The 18030-nt window shown below is 38.2% G+C and overlaps 1 protein-coding gene across 3 annotated transcripts in view; it reads right to left on the reverse strand.

Moving 5' to 3' along the window:
• CTNNBL1 (catenin beta like 1) overlaps positions 1–18030 on the reverse strand; it is a 161126-nt gene that overhangs the window by 67054 nt on the left and 76042 nt on the right. For all 3 annotated transcript variants that reach the window (XM_080813370.1, XM_080813371.1, XM_080813369.1), the window contains exon 10: positions 17837–17985. In XM_080813370.1, the coding sequence (XP_080669496.1) occupies positions 17837–17985 (149 nt within the window). The remainder of the gene's footprint in view (positions 1–17836; positions 17986–18030) is intronic.

Raw genomic sequence — 18030 nt, forward strand, 5'->3', positions numbered from 1 at the left:
AGTAAGGAATGGTATTCCTAGCTTAGATCTGAAGGGAAAAATGAACTATAACCAAAGGCCATGTTACCTTGTCTTGTATGACACAATAAGACCTTCAAGTAAAGAACTGGTTCTAGGCGTTGGAGATATAGTTCAACATACTTGTTCTGAGACCATTATGTTTCAGTTACTTTAGAGGGAGAGATTGTATGTATTTGGAGGAGTACTATAGGAAAAGACAGATATATATATATATATAATATATATATATATATATATATTTGAAAGCAGGTGAGAAAGTAAGAGGGGATGAGTGTGAGCTACTCCTAGTAAAGCCCAGAGAAGAAAGTCTATCAGTTTGAGAAGGAAACCAGGGTAAGATTTTTTTTTTAATTATTATTTTTAAGAATATGGACAATCCAATCATATCTTTCGAGCATCAAGAAGCCAATGATGATAAGGATATTAAAGATATAAAAGGGAGAATGGACAGATGGAGTTAAGATGATTATCAGGAAAGGGGAGGCAAGCCTGACCAAAAAGGTGGAAATAACATAACCCAAAACCCTTCACCCCATTTCTCACCTGAAAGCCAAAGAAAAGGAATCAGAAAGAACATCCCTTTGGCTAGGCCTCTGTAGAGGAAATAATACTAAAACATTGCATTAAAGTGCTAAGGATGACAAGGCATGCTTATCCTAGGTGAGAGTAGCCAGCCAAAACTGAGTCCCAGTAAGGGGGAAAAAAAAAGGCGAGTATGTAAAAAATCTTTTTTTTAAATAAAGATTTTATCTATTTATTTGACAAAGAGAGAGAGATCACAAGTAGGCAGAGAGGCAGACAGAGGAAGAGGGGAAGCAGGCTCCCTGCTGAGCAGAGAGCCCAATGTGGGGGCTCAATCCCAGGACCCTGAGACCATGACCTGAGCTGAAGGCAGAGGCTTTACCCACTGAGCCACCCAGGCACCCCTAAATACGTAAAAATCTTGTTGACAGTGCCCCTTGGTGTTAGCCATCTGGGTTTACCTGCGACTGTTCCATTTTTGGTACTGAAAGTACCACATTCTGGGAAACCTCTCAGTCCCAGACAAACCAAGACAGACATCTTACTTGGTGTCAACCTCAAAAGACCAAGGATGTATTGTAAATATTCCTACCTTAACTCTCCTCACCAAAGAATTAATCAAAACAGCACACAGATACTCACAAATAACACTCAACATAACTACTGAATTTAAAGGAAAAAAAAAAAAAAAAGGTTCCTACTGAGCTTGTGCCTTCATGCAGCAGGCACTGCACTAGCTGTTGGGAATTCTAAGCTCCCTGTCTTTGAGCAATTTAAGGACAGTTAAACAAAAATAATTTCAAAAGCCCAAAGCGATGGAAATTAAGTCCAAGGAGGTGAGAGGTAGAGAAAATTAATTTTATCTAGGACAAGTCAGTGAAGGTGTCACATGTAGGTAACATCTGAACACAGTCTGAAGAATGAGCATTGGCCAGGCAGAGAGGAGAGTGAGGCCACGGGTACACAACCCGTGCAAAGGTACGGGAGACCCTAACAGTATGCCACCCAGGGGAAGCAGAGGTTGCTGTGAATGACTGGGGCTGGCAGATGACTGAGGAGAGGTGGGCAGAGGTCACAACAGGCCCTAGATGTGCTCTTGGGGCCCCTAGGCTTCATGCCACAGACATTGAGAAGCCATGAGATGTTGAAGAAAAGGAGGGCACTGGACTGGATGGATACATTCTAGAAAGCTTACTTTGGTGGCCGTGTGATGAAGCCACTAGAGCAAAGACAGGACTGGGAGCAGGGAGGACAGTTAGGAGACCATGACACTGCTATCAGTGTAAAATGACAAAGAGTTTGCCTACCATACTAGTATAAAAAAAGACATATTTGTGAGGCATGAAATCTTAAATATCAGGAGTAGGGTAAACAAAATTCCAAATGCAGCAGAAAAGGGTTTTTTGCACCAAGCTGGAATTCTAACAGGAAACAAGGCAAATAATACATTTGTTTTCACTGCAGCTGGACTCGAGCATCCTACTTCACAAAGCTGAATTTGCAAAGGTTATGACTAGGGCACATAACAATGTGAGCAGAAATTAAGAAACCGAGCTATAATATCCTCATTGTTTAGTCACTAGGAAAAGGCCTCCTGACATGAAGGATGGTCGTGTACCAGGGCACCTTCAGTTACCATGCAGCATACATTCAAACCATTTCACAAATAACACAGCAATCTTGGAAATACTAAAGGTAAAAGACTCTGATTTGGCCAAGTCTCCCTCTCTCTTTTTTCCTGCCTAAGCAAATTCAACTAACAAAAGATTTAAAAAGTAAAACCTTTCTTCACGTAGGCAGTGTAAGACACGTTTAAAGGGGGCAGTAATTGCATATTGATCACCATTTAGGCAAGCTGCATGGAGGTGAACTTTGGAATATTCATTGGCTTAAGTTCAGGCTTTTAGCAATCAATAGCTGTTTGGCCTGACTTTCTTGGGTTGACTTTATTTGAAATATTTATTCTACTGGAGGACAAGTAGTTTATCTTAGTCTTGTCTGGGTTCATCAGGTTGTCGATCACGCCAGGACCAAAGTGAATGCTAGCCTCTGTAAAAGTGGGTGGTTGTGGGAAATGACACAGAGTCATCTACTGCTCCTTATTCTGCCAAAATGAACCTTATGATGAGGAGGAAGGGATGGGGAGAGGAAAGTTTCTTAATTAGCTTGTTCTTCTTTACTATGCAAAACCACTTTTGCAATAAACACACATTTTGACTATAATTTTGTTTTGTTCGTTTGTTCTTTTCATCAAATATATGAGGTACCTAACAGGTGCCAGATATAAGTTGATGACATAGAGGCAGGCACAGCTCGTGTGTGTCAGGAACTCAGCTCACAGGTGAGATAGATATGCAGATGAGTATAATGAGAAAAGCAAAGCACCACAGTAAAGGTTTTGTTCTACAAAGTAGAACATGACTGCAGGAAGGAGGGCTGACTGTATCTGCGGCACAGAGGCCTCACAAGAGATGATGCCTGAACCATGATCCATTCACTGGATGTCTTTCCCAGACAGGTGAAAAGGGAGAGGGTGTTTCAAGCAGACGGAAACAATAGCACATTCGAGGACACAAGTGAGCTGGGAACATTCAGGAAAGCGGTGCACGTTATAGTTAGAATACAAAGAGCAAGAGGGGCTGCAGCAAAATATGAAGCCTGCGGATTCTGTATATTAGAAAGATTACACCTGCCACAGTGGATCGAACAGTATGTGGTGGTGGTGAGGGGAGCAGAAGACAGAGGGAAAATATATTAGAGGCAGAGAGATGGGGGGGATAAAAAAGCAAAGTAATAGTAGACTAGGAGTGAAAAGGACTGAATTCAGATTGAACCTGAGGTGCCTATGAGCCACAGCGTCGATGTCCAGCTTAAACTTATGGGTCTGAAGTCTGGGAATGAGATTAAAAATAGCGCATATTTGGAAGAATTATTCAATCTATGGGCAGTGTCTGAATCCATGGTGTAAATACGACTACCAGGAAAGGGCACAGAAAAAAGGGAAAGAACCCTGGAGGAAAGTGACTTGAAGAACAAGTGAAAGAGGTAAAGTCTACTCCCTCCCTAAGCAAAAGGTGCTGGCGAATGGGGGAAAAAAAAAAGGGACAGGCAGTCTTTAAAAGATACTGGGAACCACAAACTAATCCTGGCAAGAAACTTGGATAATGCCATATGAAATAATTTTTGTTTGCTTGGCAATGTACACAATAAAGTTCATTTCCTTTTAGCTCCCAGAACAGAAGATCACTTTCCAGGATCCAGGATTTCTATGAATGAGACACTGAGATCAATGTAACTAAATTCATAATTGCTCTCAAACTATTGTGCCAAAGAACACTGGTGCTCTGGGAGATGCTAAGAGATACTCCACCGCTAAAACACAATAATGGCGATCTTCTATGTTACGAGACATAGTTTTTCAATTTTCCATTTCTATTCCCATCCATTTTTCATAAACTCCTGGTACCAACCACTGCTTGACTAACTGCCAGAGAACAAAACAAATATGTAGAAAACAGAGGTTAAGATTTCAGTGTATAGCACTATGGTGGGCCAGATATGCAGAGAAACCACTCACAGAATGGCTGAGCTGACAGTAAAGTAAGATGAACAATCAGTGACCAAAATCCAGGGTCTGAAGAGCACAGGATGGCAAATGTTATGCAAAGGGCCAGACAGAAAATACTGTAGGTTTCATGGGCCGTGTATGGTTTCTGTAGCATCTTTTTCTTTGTGTGTGTTTTAAAATACATGTGACACTTCTAAGGTACAAAAACCATTCTTAGCTTGTTGGTCACAGAAAAACAGGCCTTAGCTGCCAATCCCCAATAAAGAGGATCAACAAAGCTCAAATCTGGTTCTTCAAAACCACCAATAAAATGGACAAACCTTTGGCAAGGTAATCAAGAAAGAGAAAAAAAGCACACAGAAAAAACCAATAACGGGTATGGTAAGAAAGGGCGAGAACTACAGATAGAGCAGATATTGAGACGACAGAGCATAAGGCATAGTTTTTGTCAAAAACTTGAAAAACAAGTGAGATGGACAAATACCTAGGAAAATATAAATTTCCCCAACTAACTCAACAAAAAGAAAAAAGAAAACCTGAATGGGTCTAAGCCACCCAGAAAACTCGATCAGTGGTTAAAACTTTCTCTCAAAGCAATCACTACCAAGTTCTATCAAATATTTAAGAAGGAAATAATTCCAGTATTACTTAAACTCCTACATTCTTCGATTCATTTAAAAAAGCTAAAAAAAAACCCAAAAACAAACCTTTCTGAGAGTAAACTTACAGGCCAGACTCACACAGGTATAGGTATCAAATTCCTACATAAAATATAGAATCTTAAAAAACAATAAAAAGATGGGCTTCTTCCAGGAAAGCAAGGCTAGTTCAATACTAGAAAATCCATTAATGCAATTTTCACCATATTAACTTTAAAAAACCATTTTGATAAATGCAGAAAAAGCATCTGATAAAACTGGTTGATCGATTATGTAAAATCTGTGACATCAATAAGAGAAGAAATTTCCTTAATCTGATAAGCGCTATCTCCAAAAAACTTGACACAAACATTATACTCAATAAGATGCATTCCCTGTAACACCAGGAATAAGAAAAGTTTGCCCTTGATCACTACTCCTTCCTATTTAACCCCACATTAGAAGTCATAGCTAGTAAAATGTAAATACATACATACACACAACTAATAAATTATTGAAATGAAATGTGACAGAAAATAATCTTGTTCCCACCTATTAACTACTACTCCCTAATAGGGGCATATACCCAGGGGTTTCCTAGTAAAAGTTCAACAACTAGCTCTCTCCAGGAAAAAAGTGCTGATTTATCTTATTTTCCAATTTACATGGTGTAAATACTCCCACTATTCTGGATTTCAAGTTACCAATGTGATCCCACTAAACATGGTGATGGAAAGAGAGGTGTACAGTGAGCTTTCATGAGCCTGTACGAGCTAGCTCAAACATATTACTGTTTATACTTCCCTCCCCGCACCATGGACATCAAGCTTGGCCATGTGACTTTTTATGGCCAATAAAATGTGAGCATAAGTAATATATGTGTCTTCAGAGGAGAAGTTTAAAGATTTATTGCATTATTCAGCCTTTCTCTCTGCTATGAGAAAGTCACATCCCATTGAACACTGTTCCTTTAGTGTGGATCCCAAAACAAAGATGTGGAGCAGAACTTCAGATGGCCAGTGATAGATGTATCAGGAGTGAAAAATAAACATGTCACTGAAAGTCCTTGAGGTTGCAGAGTTGCTACTGCAACAAAACCAGACTGATAGGTGACAGAGAAAAGTTGCTTAATATAAGATCAATATATAAAAGTTATGTGTATTAGTGTCCACTAGCATTGAATAGTAAGAAAATGTATACTAGAAAGTATTTTTTTATAAAGATTTTATTTATTTATTTGACAGAGAGAGCGCGCGCAAGCAGGAAGAGAGGCAGATGGAGAAGCAGACTTCCCACTGGGTAGGGAGCCCGATGCGGTGCTCGATCCCAGGACCCTGAGATCATGACCTGAGCTGAAAGCAGACGCCCAACCGGCTGATCAACCCAGGCACCCCAACTAGAAAGTACTTTTAAAAATAGATAATACACTCTTGGACTTCTACTTTGGGCCAAGATGGAGTAATAGGGACTAAACTTATATCCTCCCCCCAAAACAAACACACAAATGGACAAAACATAAAACAATGGTTTTCAGACACTTGACATCAGGTAGCACAAGACAGTGATCCCCAAGAGAGGGAAACACATGCCAGCTGGCTGCCTGGAGAGTCTCCAGGCCTCAGAACAGGGTGGAGACACAGGGCAAAGCAATAGGGCAGACCAGTGCAGCTGGAGCTCACAGGGCAGACTGCCAGACCATGAGCCGTGCAGAGATGCGCACAGGGTCTCTGAGTCTGCAGCTGAGTGCTAATTAAGACGTGCCTGTGAGGAAAATAACCAAGGCTGCAGAAAGGAGCCACCTGAAAGAAGGGGAAGCAATGCTTAGAACTCATCCAGGGCCAGAAATAGTTTGTGTTCCCACCAGCTGGAGTGGAAAAACTGTGAATTCACAGTGCATCAGGTGGAGTCCTCAGGAGGGTACTACTTCAGTCCTGAGGCAAAATTAACCAGAGACTAAAGGCTAGTCTGGTCCCACCTAACACAGCTTAAAAATAGGCCTCTGCAGGAACAAACTACTTCTAGTAATTTAACTATATCCTAGAAAAAGGTTCAAGAATATTTATAAGGAGAAACAGACACACATACACATACAGACACGTACACACATCCAGCATCCAACAAGGTAAAATTCACAATATTTAAATTTCAGAAAAAAATTAACAGGCATTTAAAGAGGCAGGAATATATGAACCATAAACAGGAGAAAAATAATAAAAATAACAGGTGACAGAATCGGAAGATGTTAGTTTTATTATAACTATATTTGATATATTCAAGAAGGTTAAAAAAAGCTTCAGTATGCTAACTAGAAACAGGGAAGATATCTACAGAAGAAAAATACAATGTCTAATGAACAATATACTAGATGAGATTAAGTGCAGAAGAAAAGAGTGAGCTTGAATACATAATAGAAACTAAAACACAGAAAGAAAGAAAAGACTGAAATTAATTAATAGATTACCAGTGAATGGTGGTTGGACAACTTCAAATAGCCTAATACACAGGTAATTGGAGTTTTTGGCAGGAGGACGGGGACAGGAAAAAAAAATTGAAAATCCCAGTGATTTCAAAAATTTCCACATTTGATGAGATCTGTAAGCTCTCAGATCCAAGACACTCAATGAAGCCCAAACACAAGAGACATGAAGGAAACTACATCAAGGTACCTCATAACCAGACTGCTCAAAATCAGCAAAAGAGAGGATCCTAAAAACATCCAGACAAAAGGGGACACCATTACATACAGAAGAACTAACATAAGAATGACAGCAGACTTCTCACAGCTAACCAAGCAATCCAGAAGACAGTGAAGCAATGTTGTTAAGAGAACTGAATGAAAAAAAACCCCAAAACCCTATTAAAACAGAATTCTATACCTGGTGAAAATATCATTCAAAGGTGAAGGCAAATTTTTTTTTAGACATACCCAAGTTGATGAAAGTCATCACCAATAGACCAGCACTACAAGAGATGTTGAAGGAAATTGTTTGGGAAGAAAGAAACTGATACTAGATGAAAATCTGAATCTATACGAAGAATTCTCAAAGAGCACTGGTGATGGCAAATGTGTTGGTAAAAATAAAAGTTTTTTTCTAACTTAAAAAAAACTCTATAAAAGATATTGATTATTTAAACAAAAAGATAAAACAATATGTATTGATATTTATAACATACATAGAAGTAAAATATATGACAACAATAGCACAAAAACCAGAAGAAATGGAAGTTTATTGTTGCAAAGTCCTTACACTATAGATGAAATGGTATACTACTACCTGAAGACAGACTGTATACATTAAAGATGTATACTATAAATTTGAAAACAACCACTAAAAAAGCAAAGACAAAGAGCTAAGAAGCCACCCAAGAAAATAACACGGATTAATAAAAAATGTTAAACTAAAGGAGGGCAGACATGGGGCACCTGGCTGGCTCAGTTGGTACAGCAACTGACTCTTGATCCCAGAGTTATGAGTTCCGGCCCACGTTGGGAGTAGAGATTACTTAGGAAACAAAATCTTAAATAAATAAAATTTTTTAAAAAAGAAGGCAAACAAAGCAAAAATGTAAATGGCATAAACATCTCAATTAAAAGGCAGAAATTGTTATGGAAGACTCCAATGCTATACTGCCCACAAAAAAACTTCCACATTTTAAATATAAAGGACACATAGGCTTGCAGATGGCTGTCTTCTCAACATGTCCTCCCACAGCCTTTTTCCTGTGTACCCATATTCCTGATGATGCCTCTTCCTCTTCTCATAAGACCACCAATTCTACTGGATTATGGACCTACCCTTATGACCCTATATAACCTTAATTGCCATCTTAAAGGCCCTATTTCCAGATACAGCCACCTTGGGAATTAGGGCTTCAAATATGAATAGAGAAGGGACAAAATTTACTCTGTGATAGATGGTAAAAGATGTAGTATGCCTATAGTAATCAAGAGAAAGTTGTGGTGGCTACACTAATATCAAACAAAGCAGATTTCAGATCAAGGGACATTAACAGGAATAAAGAAAGTTATTTCATAATGATGAAAGAGTCAATTAAACGAGACAGCATATACTCCTAAAATGTTTAAGCACCTAAAAGAATTTCCAAATACATGAAGTAAAAACTGACAGAACTCAAAGGAGAAACAGACATATTCAGTTATAGTCAGAGGTTTCAACACCCCTTTTATAACTGATAGAATAAGTAGACAGAAAATCTGTAAGGATACAGAAGACTTAAACATCACCACTAACTTAACCTAGTTGATATTTACAGAACATTCTTTTCAGATGCATGCGGAATACTCAGCTACACAGACTATGTCCTGGGCTAAAAACAAGTTTTAATAAATTTAAAAGGATATAAAGTATGTTCTCTGACCACAATGGTACTAAAGTAGAAATAAAAAACAGAAAGATCATTTGGGAAATCCCCAAATATTTAGAAACTAAATAATACATTTCTAAATAACTCATGGGTCAAGTATGAAATGAAAAGATAAATCAGAAAGTATTTTGAACTGAATAAAAGTTTATTTTTTTAAGATTTTATTTATTCATTTGACAGAGAGAGCAAGAGGGCACAAGCAGGGGGAGAGGGAAAAGCAGGCTCTCTGTTGAGCAGGGAACCTGACTCGGGACTTGATCCCAAGGACCCTGGGATCAAGACCTGAGCAGAAGGCAGATGCTTAACCATGTGAGTCACCCAGGCACCCCTAAATAAAAGTATTTTGAACTGAAAATACAACATACCAACATGTGTGTGACAAGGCTTAAGGCAGCAATTAGAGGGAAATTTATAGCATCAAACATACTAAAAAATAAGATCTTGGGACTCTTGAGTGGTTCAGTTAGTTAAGCGGTTGACTCTTGATTTGGGCTCCAGTCATGATCTCAGGGTGGTGAGATCAAGTCCCATATCAGGCTCTAGGCTCAGGAGGGAGTCTGCTTGAGACTCTCCCTTTCCCCGTGTCCTTCCCCCAGTTGTGTGCTCTCTAAAATAAATAAATAAATCTTTTAAAAAAAATAAGATCTCAATTAAATGATCTTCAATTCCCACCTTGAGAAATCAGAAGAATAGCAAACTGAACTCCCACGTAATCAGAAGAAAAAAAAATAATGATCATAGAAATAAAAAAAAAAAACCAGGAGATAAATCAGTAAGAAAAACCTGATTCTCTGACAAGATCAACAAGATGGGTAACCAGCCTGATGAGGGAAAAAAGAAGACATCAGTGGCCAACATTGGGAATAAGGGAGAGCACTCACTACAGATTCTACAGATGTTAAAAAATAAGGGAATACTCATGAACAACTTTATGCCAATTGGTTCGACCACTAAGATAAAATGAATTCCTTGAAAGACACTGACTACCTAAGTTTACTCAAATGGAAAAAAAGAAAATTGGAATAAATTTAAAAATTATTTCATCAAAATTTTAAACTTTTCAAAAAACTATGAAAATGAAACAGCAAGTTATGGGCTCAGAGAAACCATATGTAAAACATGTATCTGACAAAAGATTGTATCTATGATATATAAAGAACTGTTATAATTCAACAATAAGACAAACAACTCCCCCTCCTCCCACCAAAATGGGCAAGAGATAGACACCACCAAACTGGATGTATGAGTGCCAAATAAGCACATGGAAAAAGTCCATTATCATTAGCCACAGGGGAAATGAAAACTAAAAGCACAAGATACCTATACATACCCATTAAAATGACTAAAACAAAAAACACTGATCACACCAAGAATTAGTGAGGATATGGAGTAAATGAAGTTTCATACACTGCTGGTGAGAATATAAAAATGGTATGGTGTAACAATTTTGTAAGAACAGATAGATAGTGTCTTAAAAAGTTAACCATATTCCCATCATATGATCCAGACATTCAACTCATAGGCATTTATCCAAGAGAAATGAAAAATATGTATACCCAAAGATATGTACCTAAATATTCGTAACTTTGTTCATTAGAGCAAAAAACTAGAAACCCAAATGTCTATCAACAAGTGAATAAACTGTGATATATTCATAATATGGAATGCTACCCAGCAAAGAAAAAGGAACAAACTACTGATATACATGGAATGAATCTCAAAATAATTAGTTAAATATGCCAGGCCAAAAAAAAAAAGAGTATATACTGTATGACTCCATTTACATAAAGTTCTAGAAAATGCAAACTAACCTATAATGGACAGAAAGCAAATCAATGGTTGCCTGGAGACCTGAAGTGGAGGGAGAGGAGTTATGGATTACCATGGGCCCAAGGAAACATTTGGGTACAATAAATATGTTTGTTGTTATGTTTGCAGTGATGGTATGATAGGTCGACACGCTGCAAAACTCATCAACCTGTGTACTTTAAATATGTACAATTTAGCAGCCCTGGAATGATGAACAGCTATGAAGTCTGATGGAAGGGCTCTGACAGGTCCTTCACCATTTCCTGCCAAGTAATCTTGCTTCAGTTTAATCTGCCTTCCCAGCCACAGCACTTTCCATTTATGAAGAGGTAACGCCAGCCTGGAGGGTTGTTGGAAGGATTACTTTGTGCTTTGAAGCGTTTTTCTGGTTCCCAGAGAACAGGTGCAAACTACTATTATCCATCTAAGAAAGAATGATAATACTCAGTGAATGGGGAAAGGGAACACTTGCTCACTGGACAAACAGCAAGCAAGACGTGAGTATGCAGCTTGGAGCACACACTGTATACAAACCCACCAGGAAGCTCAACTGATTTCTAAAATGTCAGCATTATTATTTTGCTTTTTCAGTTAAATTTCAGAGACTGAAAGTCAGAAGAAAAGGCTCTAGTTCTTAAAAAAACAACAACAAAAACCTGAAAAGGACCACAAGAATAAAAATGCAATCGAGTTTGGACCTTCCCATGCTCATTAGGAATAAAACCAACACACAACAAGGTAAAAACAAAGGGAATAAAATTCCAAGATTTAGAAGTTCCCCAGGCCGGCCTGCCTACCTTTACACTTTGGTTCAAGCCCACAATCCAGAACTGGGCCTGCAAAAGCTGACTTTGCAGATGGTATACCATCGTCATTTTTTTTGTTTTCTTTGTCAGAGACACATTTCTTTAGATTAAGGACAATCTTACTGAGAAACCTCAGGCGGAAAAAATGCTGGTTCCTAAAGGGATGTGTCTATGTACCCTTCTCTTTCTTTCTTTTTCTTCCCCCATCTATACAGTTAATAACCAAGACGGGTTCACTGTGTTTCTGCTACACAACCCCAAGCTGCGTTTGTACACATCCCTTGGGATCTCAGTGGTCTCTTCTTTTTCTAACTGGAACAGGGTTTTACAACAGAAGTAATAAGCTTCATGTCAACATTTTCAAGGAAACTGACAATGTAATTCTTCTGTCTCCCAGTGGTTTTGTTGTTTCTTAAAGAACACTGAACCATTTGAAACAAGGACATACTGTTAAAAAAAGTGCTTTGTGGTGGCAGGAATCAAATGATTTGGAGTACAGTCTATAATTAAACCTGATATATTGAAATCTTCTATTTGCAGCAACCATCTTACCAGAGAGACATGTATAACCAAGAATGCAGAAATGGAAAATCAGTCTCCATCCAGGGGTAAAGAGGACTTTGTATAGCTCTACCCTCATGTCTGGCTAAATTCTATAATGGCCATTCCCCTATAAGTATAAGTTAGTTTTATTTCTGTGAACTGGACTCTCTGAATCTGATCATTCTGTTAAGTTCACAATAAATTGTGACTTCCCTAAATTGTCTTTTTCTCTCCACTATCCCTGACTACAAAAATACCACTTGGTTCTTAACTCTTCTGCTACTAGCCAAAGACCATGTAAACCTCTTCCCTATGCCATAACTCTTGACACTCAAAGCACAGTGTGTGTGTGGGGTGTGTGTGTGTGTGTGTACATACACACACACACACACACACACACACAGAATATTCTATCCAAGAGGTTCTGCGCCTTCTACCCTCACTCCATCCTTTCTCTTTCCTTATCAAAACACTATGACTAAATAAGAAATTCCTTTTTGGGGGGGGGGGTCCTAGATGCTAGAATGGCTATCTGCTGCTTTTTTCAAAGCATGAGTTCTATTTTTAAATATCACCTCAACAATCTTTTCTTCCTTTCCAAAATGCTTCGTCTGTCCTTTGACAGAGGAAAAACAAAAAATGAAAAGCTTTTTTTTTTCTTATTGATTCTGTCGAGTACTGTAAAATCCAAACATTCTTAACATAGGAGTGAAAAAAAGTCACTGGACAACTAAACTAACACCTGCGTGGGAGGGTAAAGCAGAGGAGAAGGGCCTGTCTGGTAAAGGCAAAGGCGTAGTAGACCTCCTTACAGCCCCTATAAACAAATGCTGAGAAACTACGAATCTGCATGAAGGAATTCTCTGGACCTTGAGTAGAAAGGTTACAAAAAATCACTGCCTAACCATAACCCTGAAATACCTCGGAGGATGATGGAAGAAGAGTGTTGAGAGGTTCAAGTGTCCCAAAGGAGGATAAAGTGAAGTGTGGACACTTGTGTTGGCTTCTCCTCTGCAGCACAGCATGAGCACAGGCCAAACAGGGCAGCAAGCCCAGGACTGCAGCTAGCGCCTGGCTTCTCCAGAGTCTTGAAGATCAGGTTCAAAACCTGATCTGACAGGGAAGAGCACCTGGGTGGCTCAGTCGGTTGAGCAGCTGACTCCTGATTTTGGCTCAGGTCATGATCTCAGGATCCTGGGATGGAGCCCTGTACCCGGCTCTGCGCTCAGCATGGAATCTGCTTGAGGATTTTCTCTCTCTCCCACCTGCCCCTCCCCCTGCTCTCTCTCTCAAATCAATCAATCAATCAATCAATCTTTTTAAAAAAATCTGACAGGGAAAACTAGGACTAAATATATCTAGGCAGAAGAATGAACTCTCAACTATACAGCTTTTAATAAATCACTCCTCATTCTTTGGGTCTTTGAATGGGATTTGCTAGAAATTCTGTAATGCAATGATTTAAAACATCAAAAATATTTCTCAGATCCTTCTCTCATTCATTTAGAAAATATTTACAACCTAATGTTTATCTATTGCTAGGTGCTAGGGATAAAAGAGGAAGACTTGGTTTCTGTTCTCAGGAGTCTTACAGTACAGTCAGAGACAAACAGATGCCTTCCACACAGAATAGTAAATGCTCCCACAGTGCAAAGTATGGGATGCTAGAACCTAATTCTCAACATTTGGGAGTGGGCGGGTGGGTGTAAGGACAGGGCTGAAGAAGTGACATAGGGGGAGAAGATTCTTAAAGAAATTTAGCCTAATTATCAAGTGTTAAGGAGGATATGCTGGAATTCTCATGCTTTGCTGGCGTGTGGGGGGAGGTGGGGAATAGAAAATGATACAACCACTTTGGAAAACAGCTTGGTAGTTTCTAATAGTGAACTTACATTTCCAATACGACCTAGTCATTCCACTCCTAGGTATTTACCCTACAGAAATGCAAATATATGTTCATCTAAAGACTTTAAAGCAGCTTTACTAATAATAGCAAGACACTGGAAACAACCCAAATGTTCATCAATAGGTGACTAGATTAAAAACGGATATACTCTGGAATGCAAAAATATAATGAATACTGCTAAAAGTGAGTAAGAACCAAATTACTGACACATGCAAAATGAACGAATCTCAGAAAGAATGTGTTGAGTGACACGAGCTAAACAAAACACGGACTAAATAAATTTAAATTTAAACACTGATACTTGATTCAGTTATTAGGAAATATTTAAGTAGGTTTGGAGAAACTTAGGTATGGGAATCTACTTTTCAACTAGAAATCTTATGAAATCTAGATACAAAGCAAGTACTTTATGAAAATTTAGCACTGAATTGAGATGTAAATATGCACTAGATTTCAAAGACTTAGTAGGAAAAAAAGTAAAATGGCTCAGCAATATTTTTTATTGATTACTTGTGGACATCATTTTTATTAAACTGGGTTAAATAAAATGTATTATTAAAATTAATTTTGTTTCTTTTCACCTTTTTACCATGCTACTATAAAATATAAAACTATATACATTGCTTGCATTACATTTCTATCGGACATTGCCATTTCACATCTTCATTGTGTTGAAAACAAAGACGGATGCTTCTGTCAAAATTAAAACTGTACACTTAAATGGGCATGTTTTATTATAAATAAATTATGCTTCAATAAAGTTGATAAATAAATTGGGTAGTATATGTATATATGTGATAATGTGTATGGATAAATGACTATCTTGCTAATGACCTTTGCTTATCAATAATCAGAAATGTAAAAAAAAAAAAAAAATTCACAGACATGCAAACCCTTAAGAGGAACAGTTCATTTAACACATTAAATTATATTGCCATTACTTAACATCAGCCTCCTTCACTAGCGACTGAGTTTCTTGAAGGCAAGAATCCTGTCTGGTTCCTCTCTGTATTAAGCCTAGCTCTTAACATAGTGAGTTAACATGGTACTTTATCGGTGTTTTAATAGCTGCAGAATTGTCCCAGGCACATTACATGTAGTTTAATGTCCATAAAATCCCTGCAAATTTGGCATTGTTACTCCCATTTTTCAGATAAAAAACTGAGGGCCAGAGGTCAGAAAGGTTAGAGTAACTCACCAAATATCCACTAATAAGTGAAAGAGCTATGTTCCAAACCCACATTTACCTCAACTCCCAAAGCCCACTCTCCCATGTTGTACCACACTGCCACCTTTCCAGGAGGGCATTTTATGACTGCTCAATGCCTGAATCATAGTAAAAACTAATACTTAGGGACAGTGGAACCACAGGAACTTTCCTGCACTTCTAGTACTACAGCCTCCAAGTCCTAAACGGGCTTCTCTCTAGACAGAGAGCAACTTGGCAGCTCTTGCTAGATCAGGATGAATCTAGTAGGAGAGAAAAAATTCCCTCCCAATTAAACTTTCCACTTGGGAGTCTGAAGAAGAAAAATAACACAGAACAAAGAAGCATGGGAAAGAGAAAAAAGGGAATGCTGAATCTGCTATAATAGCTAGTTAATGCAAAAGAATTAATCTAACAGTAACTTCAGTGTTCAAAAATGAAAAGTTAGGAGATCTAGAGAGGTACAGTTTCTAAGGCTTTTGGAGCACCTTTTTAATTAGGTTCCCAGAATCTCAGCATTCCTGTTTGAATAATCCATATTTCTGGTTATTTATTCAGCTCCCCACTGCTGCACATTACCAAGCCATATGCTACAGGAATACATCACTTCATATTTGTGCTCAACCATCCACAGACACTGGCAGTTCAGATCTTTAAGAATCTTAGGGAAAAGTCCCCGTAGAGTACAGTTTTAAGGTTAAAAGGCCCAGGAAGCCAAATGCATCTTCCTTATATGCTATTTATTGGAGAGACGGTGGGGTCATTTCAACAAAAGGACAAGCAATTAGAAGGGTAAAGGAGATAAACAAACAAAAGACTCAAGAGAATAAAGCTAGCAAAAAATCAGCTGAACACCAAAGGCCTCCGAATGATTCCAATACCCCACTCTGCACTTTAAAAGATTTTTTAGAGCAATTCCACAAAGGGAGTTTTCAATCAATCCCAGGTCTGGTGTACACTGACAAACGAAGAGGTCTACTGTGCCCCCAGCCCTCCACAGGCCTAAAGAGAAGATATTTTAGAAACATATGCCTTCATAAGCTTAAATACGAAAATAGTTTTAAACAAAAATATGATCATTGTAGAATTTGCTACAATATCAAAACAATGGAAACAGTCTCAATATCACCAACAGAATACTAAGTAAGCTGTAGTTCCTTGAAGTCCATTATGCATTTATTGAAAACTTTCACCAAGATTATGTCACCACATGGGAAATGCCATGTTAAGTTCAAAAAGAAACAGTATCAAAAATTACATGTGTGACAGGACTAAAAAGCTGGTAAAAACAAGGAAATTATTACAGAAAAAAAAAAAAAGAGTGAAAGAAATCTACACCCAAAGTTGGGCTGTGTTTATGTGACAAGAACTGGTTTTTTTAGCTTCTTAGAGGCAAGAATCCTGTCTTCTTTCTTTCTTTGTAAGCACAGCACTTAACATAGTACCTTATCAGCATTTTAACAGCAGTTTTGCATGTCTATATTCTAAATTATATTTAATAGATATATTTATTGAATTTATAAAAAATTTTTCAAAGAACTAGTTTAACAGCGTTTTGCATGTTCACGAACAGAAGTTTTAAGAGTGCAAACTCCAGCTCAATTTCATGAAGAATAATAATGACTAGTGTCTTCCAGCCATACAAACATGCTCTAGTGGCTCTCAGTTTAAAAAATGGTCCCTTGACCCCACACCACACTCTGGTCACCATACCTCCTGCCCCCATTTCTCTACCCCTCTTCCACGCCAGATTTCTCAAGAGTTATTGACATAAGCTACCTCCCATTTACTTCCAACAGTAGGATTCTATGAAATATACTAAATATGATATCCATTTTAAATACCTTAAGGAATTAGAACATCAATAATAAGATCTATAAAGAAAGTACTATAAAGAAAAGTTCTAGAACTTTCACATTTTCATATCTCCTATGCTAGCCACATAGCTCATGTGCAATTTACAGAAAATAATATATAATGAAAAATATGTATAAATAAAAAATGATATTCTGTCAATAAGAAAAATACAAACATATGGCATTGATAGGTCTATGTGTGATACAAAGTTTAAAAATTAACATAGGTTATGTTTAGAAGGTCATAACTAGATTTCCCAAAACCAGCACAGTAAGAGAAGGAGCAAAAAGACATTTCCCTTCAATGGAGCGGTTGTATCACCAACTGACACAACAGGGCACAAACAGACCAAAATGTACCTTCTATTTACCCACTCTAACCTGAGCCCACCCCCCAACACACACACACACAGAGGCACATGCTGCATGCACACACCCACCCCTGAAGGCCTTACTGTTTTTCATATCTAAGAAACTCAGTGGACTCAAAGACCACAGATATGTGTTCTGGAATTTGGGCTAACAGCAAGGAGCTGGACAGAAAAAATGGAGGACTAGGAGATAAGAAACCTACCTGAGCATGAGATTCATCAGCTGCAGACCCTCACCCTTCAGGAAGCGCTCACGATTGGAACTGAGCATTAGGCAGGAACAGAGTGAATCAAACAGATTCTCCATCATCTCCTGCTCCTCAGCGGTGCTTGGATTGTGTCTTTTAAACACCTGTCAAGTGAAGACACCAGAAAGCATAGAGCCATAAGAGAATAT

The sequence above is a fragment of the Martes martes genome, assembly GCF_963455335.1.
Source record: "Martes martes genome assembly, chromosome: 9".
In the NCBI taxonomy this organism is placed as follows: domain Eukaryota; kingdom Metazoa; phylum Chordata; class Mammalia; order Carnivora; family Mustelidae; genus Martes; species Martes martes.